Source organism: Notothenia rossii (genome assembly GCF_949606895.1).
Source record: "Notothenia rossii genome assembly, chromosome: 8".
Classification (NCBI taxonomy): Eukaryota; Metazoa; Chordata; class Actinopteri; order Perciformes; family Nototheniidae; genus Notothenia; species Notothenia rossii.
In genome coordinates, this window is record NC_136906.1 from 18,537,489 (window position 1) to 18,555,065 (window position 17,577).

At 41.3% G+C, this 17,577-nt stretch overlaps 1 protein-coding gene across 3 annotated transcripts in view; it reads right to left on the bottom strand.

Annotated features, from left to right (window-relative positions):
- Window positions 1-3,879: 3,879 nt before the first annotated feature.
- kcnt2b (potassium sodium-activated channel subfamily T member 2b) overlaps window positions 3,880-17,577 on the bottom strand; it is a 31,842-nt gene continuing 18,144 nt past the window's right edge. For 2 of the 3 annotated variants that reach the window (XM_079644034.1, XM_079644036.1), the window contains 17 exons: window positions 16,758-16,866; window positions 13,576-13,684; window positions 13,381-13,437; window positions 12,163-12,315; window positions 11,822-12,075; window positions 10,555-10,873; window positions 10,369-10,474; window positions 9,451-9,623; window positions 8,869-8,940; window positions 8,630-8,764; window positions 8,425-8,536; window positions 7,584-7,685; window positions 7,395-7,478; window positions 7,176-7,304; window positions 6,246-6,591; window positions 5,561-5,645; window positions 3,880-5,470 (listed from right to left, as the gene is read on the bottom strand). In XM_079644034.1, coding sequence (XP_079500160.1) covers window positions 5,353-5,470; window positions 5,561-5,645; window positions 6,246-6,591; window positions 7,176-7,304; window positions 7,395-7,478; window positions 7,584-7,685; window positions 8,425-8,536; window positions 8,630-8,764; window positions 8,869-8,940; window positions 9,451-9,623; window positions 10,369-10,474; window positions 10,555-10,873; window positions 11,822-12,075; window positions 12,163-12,315; window positions 13,381-13,437; window positions 13,576-13,684; window positions 16,758-16,866 — 2,463 coding nt within the window. In that variant the 3' untranslated portion in view covers window positions 3,880-5,352. The remainder of the gene's footprint in view (window positions 5,471-5,560; window positions 5,646-6,245; window positions 6,592-7,175; window positions 7,305-7,394; window positions 7,479-7,583; window positions 7,686-8,424; window positions 8,537-8,629; window positions 8,765-8,868; window positions 8,941-9,450; window positions 9,624-10,368; window positions 10,475-10,554; window positions 10,874-11,821; window positions 12,076-12,162; window positions 12,316-13,380; window positions 13,438-13,575; window positions 13,685-16,757; window positions 16,867-17,577) is intronic. The other variant, XM_079644035.1, reaches the window with a different exon arrangement.

Genomic DNA, 17,577 nt, shown 5'->3' on the forward strand with positions numbered 1-17,577 from the left:
TTGTGCATATATGTCACTCCGGGTTTACTGTGAATGTTTAGGGTTAAAGTCCCGATGTGACACCATGTGTCACAGCAATATTTATGGCATTTGTTTCATATCAATTTCATCAAGAAATGTTTCCACAACAGGTTAAATGTAATCAGAATCAGAATACCTTTATTCGTCCCACAGAGGGGACATTTACATTTGTTACAGCAGAAAAGAGCCGAAGACAGCTTAATGTTTAACAAATGACATGTCATGTAAGCAGTTTTATTCTTAAATGGCTTGAATATTAACTTTAGCAACAAAAAACCTTTCCAAATCTAGCTAGTTCTGGGAAGACCCACACAAATATATAATTTAAATGATTTATTGAAGTTTGCAATGTTTTGAACAGGCATACACACAGTCACCTACTTTGTAATGTTCAATACCTCCCTGTAAGCGTCACGATATCGGCCTTTCACCCACAACCTCACATACGAGTACTGAATGTGCAGCAAAGTGATCTTAGGAAGACAGATATAGCAAAAGATGAACGTAAACGACAAACGATGTTTCTTTCCTGGTAAGTCAACAATGGGTCCTCAATGTACACGCCCCGGATTCCTATGACGAAAATAATAGAATGTCGCCAGTTGTCATGACTCAACTTATACTGCAACACCGGTACTCAGTAAAATGCCGGTACTCAGCCGCCGGCAATATACGTATATATTGTAAACGCAACGCAACGCAAATGAGGGTCTGACTCTGCCTCACAGAGAGTGACTGGCTGTCTACATGACGTGGCCTCCCGACATTGCCACTTTCATACAGATCATACTAATGCCCTCGATTGGTCTCTGTGTGTCATTCAAGCTCGGGAGGGTGTGTGTTGTGTGTGTGGCGCGAGCGAGCAAGAAAGCGCGCGCACCGGTTACGTGTATTGTTGTTAGCATCTGGTGCTAGCTAGCTGCGCTAACGGATATAGGGAGCTGTTTCAACAACAAGGTGGAGGGAGAGTCCTTTGCTGTCAGACTGAGAGGCTGAAAACTACAGCTCTGATGAGGTAAATTACTCTCTGAGTCTTTAGATAGTTAACTTAGTTTAAGTTATCTCAGTGGGTCTCAAACGGTTCGGTCACCATTTATGTAAACACATATTTCCATTTGAGGGGGTAGTGATTAGTAAAATACGCATGAATGATACAAACAAAATGTTAACTAGGTGAAAAAAGGTAAGATAAACTTGTTGAGAGCTAAAACTAGTCTTTGCTGTTGCCTCGAAGAGGAGCAGGGGGGAGAGGAGGGAGACAGGAGAGGCCGATTCAGGAGCCCAGACACACTCACAACTATAAATGAACCAAAAACAAATAAATAAACAAGTTTCAATGTTTTTTCATATTGGATATTGTATGTTATTGGTTATGGCCATGTACTTATGATTTTATGATTATTTAAATGTATACATTTTTGTTTCATATGGGTGTAGTCTCTTTATTTCCCCCTCAAAATGCACCAGATTGATGCATTTAAGTCCAACATTTAAAAAAAAATCTTACCGGGAGAGCATGCCCCCGGACCCCCCTATAGGATTTGAGGCCTGGCCCCACTGTTCCCAAATAGATTTACCATTTTTTTTAAATAGTAACCCATCTCCATATGTTTCTTTTTGGGTAGTAGATTTAAACTAGAGGGCTATCACTTTGTGCAGCAACGCTATTGACAAATAAATCCAGCAAATTGGCACAAAAAACTGGTAGTGGCCTCAGGGACGAGGAGTCATTTAACCAGCCAGTAGGAGTCAAGCTTTACTTTCTTTTATATCCATAAAGAAAAAGTAAATCTGTTTACAGTTGTTTCATTATGGATGTTGAGAGGTATCCATATATCTCTTCATTTTGCTCTCAAAGTGCACCAGATTGATGCATCTAACTTCAATATTTTAAAAAAAATGTTCCCGGGGGAGCATGCCCCCGGACCCCCCTAGACTAGAGGGTGTCAGGTCCACTCCCCACTTATAAAAATAGCACTTTACAACTGCACCCCCTCTAATCTCAGATGCACCCTGAGTCATTTTGTTTAAGTACAGTGACCCTTTCTAAAATATACAGTAAAGAGACAAACCCACCAGCATTATAGGATATACTATGACTTTGTGCCAAATACTTGTTGCTGATTTAGAGTACTGGCACCTTTTTTATTCCAATTCAAGCACTGGTTAGATCAGGGGTGTCCAAACTACGGCCTGGGGGCAAAATGTGGCCCGTTGTTGTAGTGGCAATTTCTTATGTTACCTGGTAAAACCAAATGCAAAGCTTATATGATGACACTGTACTCAGTACATGCCCCTTGCTCGACCTTTTGTTAGGCTTAGGTGTCAGACACCATCGCACCCAGATGTTTCCTGTTACTATCACATTTGTACAGTTGTCCACACACACACAGTTCCCTCTGTGTGCAACTTATGCAGACTGCTCTGTACTCTGTGTAACCTGTACCTTCAAGCTTGAATAAAGACCACAAAGACAACTCTGTTTGATTGCTGAAGACCATCTTTATTATCATTATTACCATTACATCTCCGGATCGTTGACGAGTTAAAGTTTCCACAACATTGTCCATTTTGAATTGGCCCTTAGCCAATTCAAAAAGTATAATCGAATTGGAATATGGCCCTCACCTGAAATGTGTGTTCTTCTTGTATTATACGTCCTAAATATATATGTAGTCAATTACATTTAAATGTTCTAACAAATTAGTTGATAAAAAAATGCATTTGCATAACAAGCTTTTAAACATAATTTCCCCTTATTATAATCAATCTGAGGCTTCTGTTTTAAGGAACGAGCTGCTAACACTTTTGTAAGAAAATAAATGAAACCCTATGGAGAGCTGGGATGTAGGCTGTTTTTTTTCTGAAAGTATAATCAAGTTTGGAGCATAATTTACCCACATTTGATTGATTTTGCTAACCTATAACTTAACTTAACATATGAGGCAATATACCTCACCTCAAGTGAGTGGCCCAGCCTTTCATATTTCTGTGTGTGGCCCTCAGTGAAAAAAGTTTGGACCCCCTGTGTTATATAGTTAAAGTCATTGATACAACACAACTGAAGAAAACATGGATTAAAATGAGGAATGTGATATCACGTGCTTACCAGGGCCAGTGCTACCTTCCTGACCCACAACGCACCTGGAAAAGCAATGTGAGAATCTCCTTCTTCGACTTCTCCAGTGCTTTCATCCAGCTGTCCCTCCTGCAGGGGAGAAGCTTCTGGCAATGCAGCTGCACACTGACACTGTTTCATGGGTTCAGGAGTGGGCGGCCATGACTGATCCAAGCCACCCTAGAATTCATTTGACCCGCTCTACGTCGAGCTGTGGCAGCACATTCAGCTGGCGGCTCATTCCACTATGATGCAAAATGTAGAGCATCAGGCGCTCATTTGTGCACGGTCATCAGACGGCAGACAGCAGTGGAGACAGCAGCCTATCTTTTGTACTGATAATAAACCAATTTAACTTCATTTGGTTCTATAATCTTCTTAATCTATTTATCTGTATGTATCTCTATTTTTGTGCAGCAGCATCAACGGAAATTCCCCTCAGGGGTCAATAAAGCCTTATCTAGTCTTGTGTTGAAGTATTGCGTTGTCTTTGGTTAGCCTGGGGACATTACAATAAAGGAAATGGAGCCATTTGCGGTGAGTCATTCACAGTTTTGATATAACAGAGCAAAAATAGCTCAGAAACGTGAGCTTTATGAACCAGACAAAAGACATACTGTGTCAGGTCAGTCAACTGATTCATTGAAAACTAAAAAATGATGCAATTATGAAACTAATGAGTGAAATTGTGCAAATACATTCAGGTTGAAGTGGCACAAATTGACACCCGAACTGCAATAAAGGGATGGCAAGCTATAATGACTGACTTTAATTTATACATATTTTCATCTGTTGGCACTAAAGCTACAGCAGTGAAGTTGGCAGGTTAGCAGGTTGGCATGCCCACCACATGGCTGCACCGTTTCTCTGTGAAACGGTACAATCTGAATGTCTGACAAAAAAATAACACACCTTGGAAAACAAATGACTTAAATGTTCATTCTTACAAATGATGTAGTTTGATTTAACAGATGAATCACAGGTTCTTTAAAACATCTGATTTAAGGTATATAAAAAGCAGATTGATATAACTCGAATGGCATATTTTTTACTTGTTTTCAGAAAAAGGAAATTAAGTCTGAAAAAAACAATTATTTCATTGATTTCAATTCTAATTAGAAAATAAATAACATGGACATTTATTATACAATAAATACAGCAACTATTGAATTGTAAAGCTTATAAATTGGCTTTAAAACATAGAACTTAATCAACACCTTTGTCACCGTCCCCCCCAAAAAAAGTAACATTATAAGCTTCACAAAGAGGTATTTATTGCAGGGCTATTGTACTTAATGGCATTATGTTATGGTAGCCTATTTGTACCTGTGTTTCTATCAATTGTCTGCCTCTCTAACATGCATGTCAGGAAAAGCAAGCTGTTGGTAGGGCGGCTAACGCTGACTCACAGAAGCAGGGAGGGTGGGACTTTGAGAAACAACAGGTAAACAAAAAACATAGGAAAAAGTATGTTTCAAGAGAACTCACATAACTGAAGTGAAAACATACTGAGGACAGCGATGTGTCTGAATGCCCTGCACTAACGACGCATGCTTTCTATCTACTTAAGTCAGAGACTGGTGCTCTTTGGATTGCTCCGCTGCTGGTGAGTGTAAAACATAGGTGAGCCTTTGACTGTGAAAGCGACAGGAAAAACGTTGCAAAAAGGCTTTATGGAGACCACAAAATAAAAAGGGGTTGTGTGCATTGTAGTGTCACTTTCAAATACGGCCAAACAGCATTAAGTCTGACAAAACACACCTACGACACAGAAGGACACAAAAATACATCCCTTGACTTCCATTTGGCAGCAGTACCTCTCACATTGGCAGTGTCTTGCTCTTGATCCATAAGCACACATACACATTCATTCACACACTGACACATACATACAGTACACAGACACACTGCACATACATGATGCAGTACATTACATGCACATAAACAGATATAAATACATACAGTTTTTCATTAAATGCACTTCTGTGTCCGCAGCTTTCCACATTCAAAATAGAAAGGTGCATAAATAAAACATTCCAATCATTATAGAAAAGGTCCATGCAAGACTGGCACCTATCAGTCCACCGAGGCGGAAAATATGAGGGCTTCTCCATTCCCTCTCCATCTCACCATCTCTTGATTCTCTGTAAACTGTGTTGTTGTGTCTCCTCTCTCTGGCAGTGTTCGACACATTATTTGTTTGCTTTTGTCCCTCACAGATGGGTGCTGTCCTGCGTATCGAACCTGTCGCTCTCCGAGATCCCTGTGCTGCACTTCCTGCTACTACCCTGATTGGGTACAAGTGAGAGCGGGTCTGGTCTGATCAGGTATCTGCAGGTGGGGCACAGACAAATGAATCCTGTCACACTTCTCCTTCTGTGTTCATTTTTACAGCACTTTCGATTACATTTGTGTACTTACACAACATCGTGGAGCTCCAGTCTGGTGTCTGGAGAAGGGTTGATGAGGATGTAGGAATGTCTGTTCCCCTGGTCTGTCATCCCATCTGACACAGGAAAAAGAAGAGGTAAGTGATGCAGGAAATAAAATAGGAACAGGGTAAACAGCAAGCCGTGCACACATCCGTGACTCTTTTGTTACTGGTTTATTAAAAACACAGGAGGACACAATCATCTAATCAAGTCATTTAGGTAAACATTGACAAAAGCAGCAGCATTATCAGAGATGGAGGAAGTAGGTAATTTCCTTAAGTAAAAGCACAAATACAACAATGTCAAAAATATTAGATTTTTCAGTTTTCTTCTGAAATGTAGTAATATAAGGGAGCATCCTTTTTTAATGCAAAATTATTTCTTAAAAATACTTTTTTTTTTATTATCCTTATTTTTATTTATTTTTTTACCTACTTTGCAACTTATTTTTTTCAGATTGTTTATGTTCGCACCACCAGATATCAAGCAAATTCCTTGTATGTGTAAACGTACCTGGCAATAAACTTGATTCTGATTCTGATTCTGAAATACTCAAGTACAACCACTGAACAATATTACGGTAAAATACCAGTCCCTCAAAATTGTGCTTGAGTACAATACTGGTGAACTTGAGATCAGGAGCAGGAAACTTTAATACACACATATTGTCTTACTGTATCCGGTTGGAGAAAGGCCCAGGTGTTTCATCCTCGTCTTCACCAGGGCATTGAGCTCCTGCCTCTCGGAGCGTCTGAACAGGGTCAGTCTCTGCTGGTTGATCCTCTCTGCCGCGCTGCCCGGACCCCCCTTGGCCCCACTGGAGCCCCGCCCCCCCTTTCTGCTCAGCCGCCGGGCCCACTGCATGCTTTTCCTCCTGAGCAAAGGGTGGTCTGAGGAGTGGGAGGAGGTGGAGACGGGCTCCGAGGAGGTGGAGTTACGGTGAGCGCTGGTCCGGGACAGCAGGGGCTCTCTGGGTTCCCTCGTGTCTTCATAGTCCTCCACTGTGATGGATACCTGGGACTGGTTCACACAAAGATAACTACATAGCAACATCACACACAACCAGACCTTTCATTTCCTTTCTCAAAAATAAAGATACATGTATTTTCTTAAAGCTCTACTATGCTTTTGGGGGTTTTCCCTTTCGTGTAGTGTGGTGTATGGATGTGCAAGTTAATGGTCTTCGAATCCCAAAGTTCTCCTCCCACTGCCTGAAATGCCTCGAAATTCCTTTGTTTTTTCTGTAATTTAGTGACATCACTATGTTGCACTTACGCTTCTATTGGCTAGCGCTCCAACACATTGTCCATGATAGGCTAATCAGTCGACCAATCACAACAGAGATGGCAGCTAACCAATCAAAGCATTACTTTTTTCTGCCACATCTGCCATGCTTACTTTTTCTTTAAATAATGATCACGTTCCAAGTGGCAAAAGTTGTGACCTTTTGACTTTAAGCCTAGCAGGGTTAAATATTGTAACAAAATCATTAATGTTTTGTTTTGCACTCCAACTTAAGCTTCTTATTTTAAGTGTCTTGCCTAATTTTTTTGCCAGTCCAGTGACTTGCAATGGCCACACAACTAGCAATAGCAGCCCCTTACTTCAGAGACTGGAACCTTGTGTGCCTCTGTGCGGTAGATGCCGATGGGAATGTCTCCAGTGGAGGAGCACAGTTTCTGGTAGAGCCTGCCGTAGGTGCGGATCCACAGGTCGTCCTCTGTCATTTTCATCTAAAAAAACAAACAAGACAATATTCTGCCTCAGAGACACTTCACAAACCAAACAAACAGAATCCAAGGCATTTGTGTGCCGGTACTTACAGCACAAAGGAAACCTGAGCCAGGCATGGAGTCCAAACCCAGCAGCAGCCTGGTGATGGAGATCATGTAGTCCTTCACAAATGACTTGCAGCAGGAGAACATGCCACACAAGTCAGCAGAAATAGATCAGATTTGGCATGCTCACACATTTAGTTTTTTAGTCAGTTAGGGATTTTCTGTTTGAGATACCTGGTAAAGGAGAGTGTCCAGCATGCTGACACTGAACACCTTCCCTGCAGAGAAGGGCAGGCGGAACATAAACACCAGGTTGGAGCCCTTCTCCCTTTCCTTCTACAGATTAATCACACACACACACACACACACACACACACACACACACACACACACACACACACACACACACACACACACACACACACACACACACACACACACACACACACACACACACACACACACACACACACACACACACACACACACACACACACACACACACACACACACACACACACACACACACACACACACACAGATGTTCACCCGATTACACTAGTCATGGTTGAAGTTATTTAAAATCTGACAGTTTGTAAGCATTTATTGTGAGACTTATAAAATATGTATCTTGTTAGAAGTAACTTACTAGCATTTTTTTTAAAGAGGGAAAATCCCAAGGGAAACTTAAACAAGCATGCACTTTTCAAACAGCAAGAAGACAAAGCTATAATTCACCAGATATCCTTTAGGCCGTAGGGCAACACTGCTAGAAATCTAAAAACATCTATTTATAATGATCCCAGAGTGAAATCCATTTTCATACTTGATGTCTTGCAAGGACACATTTACTCATTCTTTGATCAATGATATTGAGGCTTGGGGGGAAATTCATTAGCTGCCACACAGAGAGCAACATTAACAACAATTCGAAATTAAAAAGGCTATAATCTGTAACAAATGTATACTGCAATACACTATTCTGCTTTTTCTCTCATTGGTGTTTCATTATGACCTCTGAAGTCTGGGTCGAGGTAAATGAATAATAGTGCTTTAGAAAGTATTAAGCTTTTACCTTTTCCAGTTTGGACAGGGCCAGAGAGTAGTGGTCTTTGACTTTGAACTGCATAAATCGCATGTTGGCTGGGTGGGTTAGCTCTGTGATGATACTAAGAGCTGGGAACAGTCTGGAAGGTAAAAGCACAGACAGAGAGACAAAACGGATTAAAAAAAAACATTATAAACACAGAATGTTAGATTGTAAAGCAAACAAAGCAGACCTGAACAGTGTCTGGACATTCACAATGGTCTTTGCATCAGCCATGTAATCCTCCTCTGCAATCATTGAGCTCTCCTTGTCTACCACTACCATCGTGTCAGCAAAAGTGACTCCGCACCGCAGCAAACTGTCCAGACTGTGGAGAGAAAATCAAAGAGTACAGGAAAGGCAGTTGAGAGGTGAAAAGCACTTACATGAATAACGATTAAGGAAATAGATCAGCGTGTAGCTTTGTCTCACTTGTCGATGGAGCCCACTGTGTAAAACACCATGGGGAACCAACAGATTGCCTCCAGGAAGTCTGCTTCAGGTCTGTAGCAAGCAAAAAGAAAACAAATAGACTCGAGATTCCTAGAGATTTGTACGTGGTGCCATGATGAAGAGCAAACGTCCCCTCAGAGACAGACCCCCGTCACTCAGACTGAGAAATACAACACAGCCTGCAGAGAGAGCTGAAAATAACAGCAGTAGACTGGAGTGACTCAGCATTTTATTGCCTTTTTATTGGATTCCACTCTCTTTTGGCTGACTGCGTTTGTGTACCAGCCACAAAACAAGACCCAGGTTTGCGGAGTGCATTGTCCTGAAGCATTCAGCATTTCACAAATCATGTTTACTATGAACCTAAATAGCTCAGTGTTTCTCCTGAACTGGCTACGTAAGCAGGAACTTTTCTTTTTCTATCCTCCTGCACAACCTACATTTGTAGCTGTTGCACTTTGCAGTCACAGCAACAGTTTTGGGTAACTCGTTTATCATGGAACACATTTAGTTTGAAGCTGTGGAACAACATAGCAATTAATGACATACATTTGATCTTACATGCTCTCCAGCAACAGCACAATGGGGTTGAGCTCCTTTCTGGGTCGATAGTAGGCCCGTAGAGGCACAATGAAGTTGTACAGTCCGTTTCCCGCACTCTCCGCAGACACAATGATCAATTTGTTTTTGAAGCCATAGCAGCGGGCATCCTCAAAAAGGGTGTGGTGGCAAGCCTAGGAGAGAAGCAGAGTAGTCATGGGGGAAACGGCAATGTGAATTTTGATAGAAAGAAGATAGCAAGCCATGTAAATCCCATACTTTACAGGGAAAGATTCCTGCCGACTGCAATAAAACTGTATAACAAATCACCTCTGGCCGGCAGAGAACTCTCTGCTCCATGGCAGAGAGTTCTGGACTGGACTTAAACTCCCACTGTACATTTTACATTTATATTCAATCTAATATTTAATAATCCAGTCCTTGCACAATTAATGTATATATAATATCCTGCTTTACATTTTGTTACTGTACATTTGTATATCCACACTTTTTTAATGCTATTTTACTTCTATTTGAGATGTTTACATTTTGGATTGTTTATTTCTTTTAATGTACAATGCCTTGTCTTTTTATGCTGCTGCAACGCAAACATTTCCCAAATTGGGATCAACAAAGTATCTCTTATCTTATCTTCAGAATCAGAATCAGAAACAGGTTTGTTACCAGGTAGGTTTACACGTACGAGGAATTTGACTTGATGTCATGGTGCATACATACAAGTAAAACAAGAATTAAAAACACAGGTAAAGAACTAGAAAAATATTTTTAAATAATACAAAATACAGTAAAATATAACAGTATTTACATTGTAATGGAATGGAATAAAAAGGAATACAATATGGAATAAAAAAGAAAACAGATATTGTTGTACATTGTGTGCATTAATGTAATGCATATAGTCTATGGTCTCTATCTTACCTTGTCCATGCGCAGACAGCAGAAAGGCATCTTTTCCTGAAGAAGGTGGCACAACGCAGGCGAGCTGCCGATGTACGGAGAGTTTAGGGGATATCCCTTCACCCACCTGTAGCACAAGCCCACAGTTACCTCCAAACTAGTTTACACTTCCCTGATGTAAATACAAACAGCATCTTCCTGACTTACTCGCAGTGTCGACCCCACCAGTGGGCGCTCGCGTCTCTGTCACTGTCCTCCTTGCCCTCTTCCCCTGCCTCGTCCTCTGACTGGTCTCCGAGCAGGTCGAAGGTGGGGTTGTTGACACCGTCCACCAGCTCCAGGACGGGGGCGATGCTGTGCCGCCTTTCCTCCGCTGACTCTCCCATGGCAGGCAGGGCCAAAGTGTTCGCACCACCCATCTCCGCCCTGCTTCTGCTTCCTCTCCCGCTTCCCAGCACGGTGCCCCCAGGCTCCTGGCTCTCTGGGCTGCTGTCACTGGAGTCCTGCAGGTCGATGGCCACTGTGCCTGTAACATAGACACACACACACAGATGACTGAAGGATCAAAGATGAATGAAGGAACAAACACTATACACAAAGTTCAAAAAATAAGAAAGTTTCCCTTTAGGCAAACAGATAAAAAAGCCTTTAATTAGATGGCGTTGTCATATGAAATTCTAAAAACATAGACAGTGCTTGTACCTGTTAAAATAAAGCGGAGCTCTCAACCCACTCAGAGTGTCACAAACACCCTTAGGAGGTAGAAGGGCGTTTGTGACGCTATACTGTTTTTAGAATTTCACCATGAAATAGCCATCTGGTTAGGAGCTTTTAAACATGTTGCTAGATGAGTGGATTTAAGCACCTTACTTCCTTTTCAAACCAAACCCAACCAAAGCAAACCTTTATTGTAATTCCAACATCAAGGACCCCTTTTTTTCTACTATACCTGATGTGTTTGCACAGTCCCTGATAGTGGATACTGTGGTGAGAGCATTGAGGAATAGTGAGCTATACAGTATCACTGTTGTCCACCAGGTGGTGTGTGTATACTGACAGTTCAGTTCATTTGGTTGTTGTTTTTTTTAGATTATTATTTGGCCACCAGTGCCTTTATTATAGAAGCAGATTTAAAATGGGGAGAAAAAAGGAGATGATACGCTGAAATGGTCTGAGTGAATCCTAGGCCTTGAGCTCTGCCAGGTTAGTTATCAAGCGGCCCCATCTAGGGGTTCTTATCGAGTGTCCTATCAAGTGTTGCTTATGATTAGATACATGTGAATTCATCAGAAAAGCTGCGCATATATTTAACCAAGATAGCTTGTGTGAGAACTGCATAATTCTGAAAGCTGTGAATGTGCTGCTGCAGCTGACAGTTTGATGACAGGTTTGCGTGTTTGACCAACACATACTGCAAACAGAAGGCCAGTGTGTAAACGTTACACAGTCTTTGCGGCGTGCATTTCAGACTGACCCATGCTGGCGATGATACTGTGGACTGGCAGGCGTGTGAGTCCGTGGTAGATGGATTGGTGCACCCCCCTGGGATTTCCTCCAATTCTGCCCCACGATGGCTCCTTGTGGCCCCTGACGAATGCTGAGTTCTCCTCTTTGGAGATATTGATGTAGAAGCATGTGTCAGAGGCCCCCATGATGTGGCAGGGCCCAGGGTTCAGCAAGATGTTGGTGGTTTCCAATCTGCGAACTCCGATCAAACATACTCCATACCTGCACAAAAAGACAGGGTCAGATCTGAACAGTGCAGGCGTTTTTTTTAGTTCTCATTTTTGGGGCTTTTCACACAATATAACTTACTTTTTGTGAGCATGAAAGGAGGCAAAGGTGAAGCTCTTGCCCTGGTATTCTCCAAAGAATTTACTTTCCTCTAGACGGATGTGATGCACCTCATTGGCTGAGCAGCGGCGGTAGGTTCGGTGCCATTGGTCTGCTGCACATGCACCGCCCTCCCTGAGACAGAAAAGTAGGATTGATTGGCCACGTGGGGAAAGAATGAACTTTAAAACTTGTAACACAAAGCGTCTAGCTCAGCACCAGGGCAACATGAGGAGATATTTCACCTGAGGTCTCAGAGGTAAGATCTTAAATCTCTGTCAGAGCTACTGATCAATACTTCAATCAGGACACACAAGGACAGCCAACCTGTCCAAACAATAGCTCCCAAATGTACACATTCACACAGTTAAGAGGACACATTTTTCTCCTAGGGATACATCTTTAGATGTGGAGGCTAAAGAGGTGATAGCATAAAGCAAGGGTGTGGGGGCAGTGTGAATGTGGGTGGCCTGCGACACAGACGGCATTATATAAACAAGTGTTATAGCGATTTTGCAGTTTACAGGAACTACTGTAAGTGTAAGGCTGGAGAGGAGGAGGGAGCATCATGTAGCACTGTCACAGCCAATAAACCAAATGGCAAAAAATCCAGATATAGAAGCATACTTATGAAATACATTGCTTTTGAAAGTACAACTCATCAGACACAAGAGTGCTTGACATTGAACTTCTTTAATATTAATATTTGTTTGATGCAATCAAAGAGATTGTCATTTTTTATTTAGAAGATATCTACTGCACTCAAAGGAATACACAAATATAATTAGTTTATCAATTACTCATCGAGGTATTACCTTGAATATCTTGATGAAAGATGTAAATTACCAAAACATTTCTTTGCATATTCAATGTGAAACTCATTTAGTTATTGAAATACAAAGGGTGTTTAAATATTTTAAACTAGTACCATAATAATCACTTATTCCGCTATCACCCCATAATGATAAAAATAAATTAAGTAAAATCTTGTGTAATGAGTAATTTGCCCCTGATCACATTGTGATTTTTTGTGCAGGATTTAAGCATTAAATAAGAAAAAGTCAAAATATAACAAAATGTTTCTTAATAACACAATTAACCCCCACAAAGTAAATCTCCTCATGGAATAACAAAAGACAATTTGCAAATCTATGGAAGTGGACAGATGATTGGGGTGAATACAGGTCAGATGAATCCTACCTGTTGAGGGCTTGAAAGGCTCCGGCACGCTGCTTGAAGGCATCTTGGGGAGCCATTCTGGAAAGCAAACATCAAAGTTGAGTGACATTGAGGAGACAATAAGCAGCTCAGTTCTGTTCACTGTATCTACTGCATATTTTACTGTCAAGTTAACAAAAAAAGAGGGATCGGGAGTCAGAAAGCAAGGGAACTTACTGTCCTCTGGAGGAGTGGATCAATAGAGTGATGAGTGTTGATGTACCAGGGCACACACAGTTTAAAGCCAGCATGGCGTACTTAAACTCTTCTTCACACACCACATGATCTGAAGACACAGGAAACAAAAGGGGAAATGTATCGGAGGTCGGAAAATACAACCCTCACACTCTACTTCCATGATAGTTTCAACTCTGAGTCCAACAACGCTGCCTTGAATACAACTGGCTGCTCAAATAAAGACATCCCTTGCATTTGTGAGTGTGTTCTTGATCCATGGTGATATTTAGCTTTGCAAATGGCCGTTTTATCAGCGGATGTTATACATCTCTGGAGATTATGCGTCCACCCTTCTCAAGAAAGTGAACTAAATGTCATCTTTAGCTCTAAGAAGGTCTCATCTATTATGTTTTATTTCCACCAGGCATAAACCGAGGCTAGGGGGACCATGTATTTGGGTTGTGTGTGAGTGTGTCTGTCTGTAGCTTATCTTGGAGCCAGCGGTCTTATAATATCTGTGCTCTGTTTGCTCAAGAACCTCTCTCAGCTATTCCCTCATTTTAGAAAATATATTTGATTGTTTTATGTCATCACTGTCTGCTGATTCTTCACTCCTTTAATCGGTTCGGGAGGGGAGAGGGAGAACCACAGTGTGACTGAGTGCAATAGTTTAAAAAAGTGATATGGTTAAAATCGAAAGTGCTCGAAAGCGTGTTTCCTCTAAATTGATTGTTTCAATCAAAAATGAAAGACATATAAATGTGTTCTGATATAAAACAAGAGACAGCAGCACATTTGCACATGGCACTTCTACTTTGTTAAAGTTTATTCATCATAATTGTTGTTCTGGTTATATTCTCTCTTATTTAATCACGAGCTCAAAAACACTTAATAGTGACACATCTTTTTGGAAAGAACATCCTGGTTATTCCCCACTGTGAACAGTACAATGTGTAAATAGGGCTGAAGAGTATACCACTTAAAGACAAAAGCATAAACAATCAAAAAATATATTTTATGTTAAATGAAACTTAGAACAAATGAGTCAAGCAGACAGCCGTGTCATCATCCTCTTGTACCAGCTGCTTGTTTACTCCCATGGGATCTTCTTAATGTTAGTGTTGTGGCCCAGCGCTCAGTTTTTGGGGATTAGATAGAAGAACAAGCACAAGCCAGTGATTTAGTGTCAGCCTTAAATCCCCTTTCAATCACATCATCCAAAACTAAACGCCTGTGAGCAAACCAAACCAAACGGAACAAACACAGATGACACTCCTGTCGTTTACCTGTTGCCGCACAGCCTCCTCTATGAAAGGAAAAACCAATAGAGCGATTCATGTTTGTAGTGAGCCAATCAGCATGCCGGGCACAGAGAGCTCCCATTTCCCCTGATGGGTAATCCTTGATTGCATTTTCTTTGCTTCCTTGTTTACCAACAATGTTTAGCTGGGTCAGAAAAGCAAATGATGTGCCTTTAATTAAGAAATAATTGCTGAAGAACGTCGGAGCCTGACATGAAGCATGAAACTCAATCAGCTGCCAGCCGGAGAAACCGGAGAGCCCGATGACATGTAAATGCAATTTTTTGTAAATTGTGTGCCTGAATCTTAGCAGGTGAGAGACAATTACATCTGCTGATTATGGATCTTCTGCTGAAGTACCAATGTGCCTTTGGTTCAGAACAGGACATCATAATGCAGCTCACACACAAAGCTTTTCAGATTGTGAGAAAGCAGTTTATACAGACCAATGGGCATCTCTAAGCGTGCAGAGTAAAACACAAAAACATCGATGTTTCATCTTTGAGGCAACAGTGTTCATTATTGTCACGCACATTCCAATCTCTAGTTCTGCTATACACACATCTCTAACTCACAAAGCGCACACACAGTCAAACACAAAATTGAGTCTTTTCTGCAATATCCAATTTTCAACATCCCTCGTGTGTTTCTGTTAACCACTGTGATGCCTTCACTTCCCATCTTCTCCTCTGCTCACTGTTCAACGCCGCCCAGCATCCCATCCTCTATCCTTCAGATACCGGGACCCAGACCAGGAGAGAAACCAATTACAGACCTCGACATACTGTGCACACACACACCCACACACTCACATGCATCCACAAGGTTTTACCCTCTTCAGAATCTCTTTCACAGACTGGTGTTATAGGTGTGTGAAGATAAGTGTGGACATGCAGATGTTGGCCATTACAACTTGACCACAGGTTCAGTGGTTAAGTTAATTAATTCAGCTAGCTGTTTGTACGAGTGTGCTGTTGTTGAACACGATGCCTGCTGCTGCAATAAGCCCACTTCAGGAGGGCAACAGGCTATTGTCATTCGGAACATAAACCGGGGAGACGATCGATTAACACCGCACCCCATTTTTTATGGTTACTCAAACGCCTCAGGGTTTCCTGCCCCGCTGCAGCATTCTCCAGTTCTTTCCTATTGAACGTTGAGCTATTATTAAACCATTCCTGTGGAACAAATTAAAAAATGTTCCCTTGCTCATTAATGCCTCCCACGATAGCACTTAGCGGGTATATTCCAAGTGGTGTCAAAACATGGCATCCGTCTTAAAGTTATTTTCTAGTGACTAATTACATACTCGCTCCCTGAGTTTACTCCGGTGACTTCAGGCTTAAGGTCCGTTGATTATAAACATTAGGTTTTGTGGTCTTAAAAGGAGATACTTTTAACAGTCATGTATGGAATTTATCATCAGCACTGAAAGGCTGTTGGGGGCCACAAGGAGATGACTATTGACTATTTCATTAAAAAACACAATATTTTAAAAATGAATGCCGATGTCAAGATCAAAGAAGTTCACTTACAGTTGTCTGATACCCACTACGGGAGCGGGAGTTTTAAAGTAAAAGTTATATGACAAACAAAGGGTGTTATCATGAATGAGCATGAATTTTTTGGGGGGAATCCAGCTGACAAACTCAGGCAGAAAATAGGACATGACTAAATAAAAGAGCACACAGAACAACTTAGTTTCCAATGTTAACCTAATCACCCTTCTTTTAAAACACACAAACTGAGCAAAGCACCTGTTGAACTGGGACAGGACACATTTGAGCATCTGCATTAATGCATTGAAATAACAGTAGTTGAATCCAAACAAGAATGGACACACTTTACGGTCAGTGTTTGATTTCACACTCTTGTGCCCACCTGCAAATTTGACGTGGAACTTGTTCTCCGGCTTGAGAATCTGGACATACAAGGGGCAATTGGGAGCGAAGTCTTTCACCGCCCAGGCTCGGAGGATGGTCTGATGATCCTGAGAAAATGGGGATTGAGATGGATGGAGTGAAAAGTTGGGAGAGAAAGAGGAAAAGGGCAATGGAGAGTTAAAGAGTGGTAAACACACACAACTAACAGCATCAGATTCTTCCTAAAACAATGACTTCACAGAGCAACTCAACGGCCATTGTCAGATTTAAAAAATAATGCTATTCTAACATCTTTCTAGAAAGAAGTGTTCAAGAATAGTGGCAAGCCCATAAAGAGTGAACTGAGTAACACTGGGCAGGATATGATTGTTGAACATTTTGAGGATATGTGAGGCTGTACTCTGTTATCTGAAAAGATAATGTCAGCATGCTATCATGCTCAAAGGGACAAGGATAACACGCTAATGTGTCTCTGTGTTAACCATAGTCACATGCTGACAGTAATGACAACGTTTTCAAGGTTCTGAAGAATGGACACCTAATGTGAGAACAAGAAACAAAAATAAGGGATCTCCAAAGGTATTACAATTCAGCTGCCAAATTATTCAGTGTAAAAACCAGGCTGTTGATTAAACCGCGTGATCAACTCACTATCATGGCAAGTAGTGTCATGTAACATTGCACTTATAGATGTTTTTCACATGCATAGTGTGTATAGTTATTTAGTTATGTCAAGCCTGTGTTTCCTTTACTCTCTGTTTCAGTCATTTTCACTGCAATAATCTTTTGGTAGAAAGCATCCAATGCAGTGGACTAAA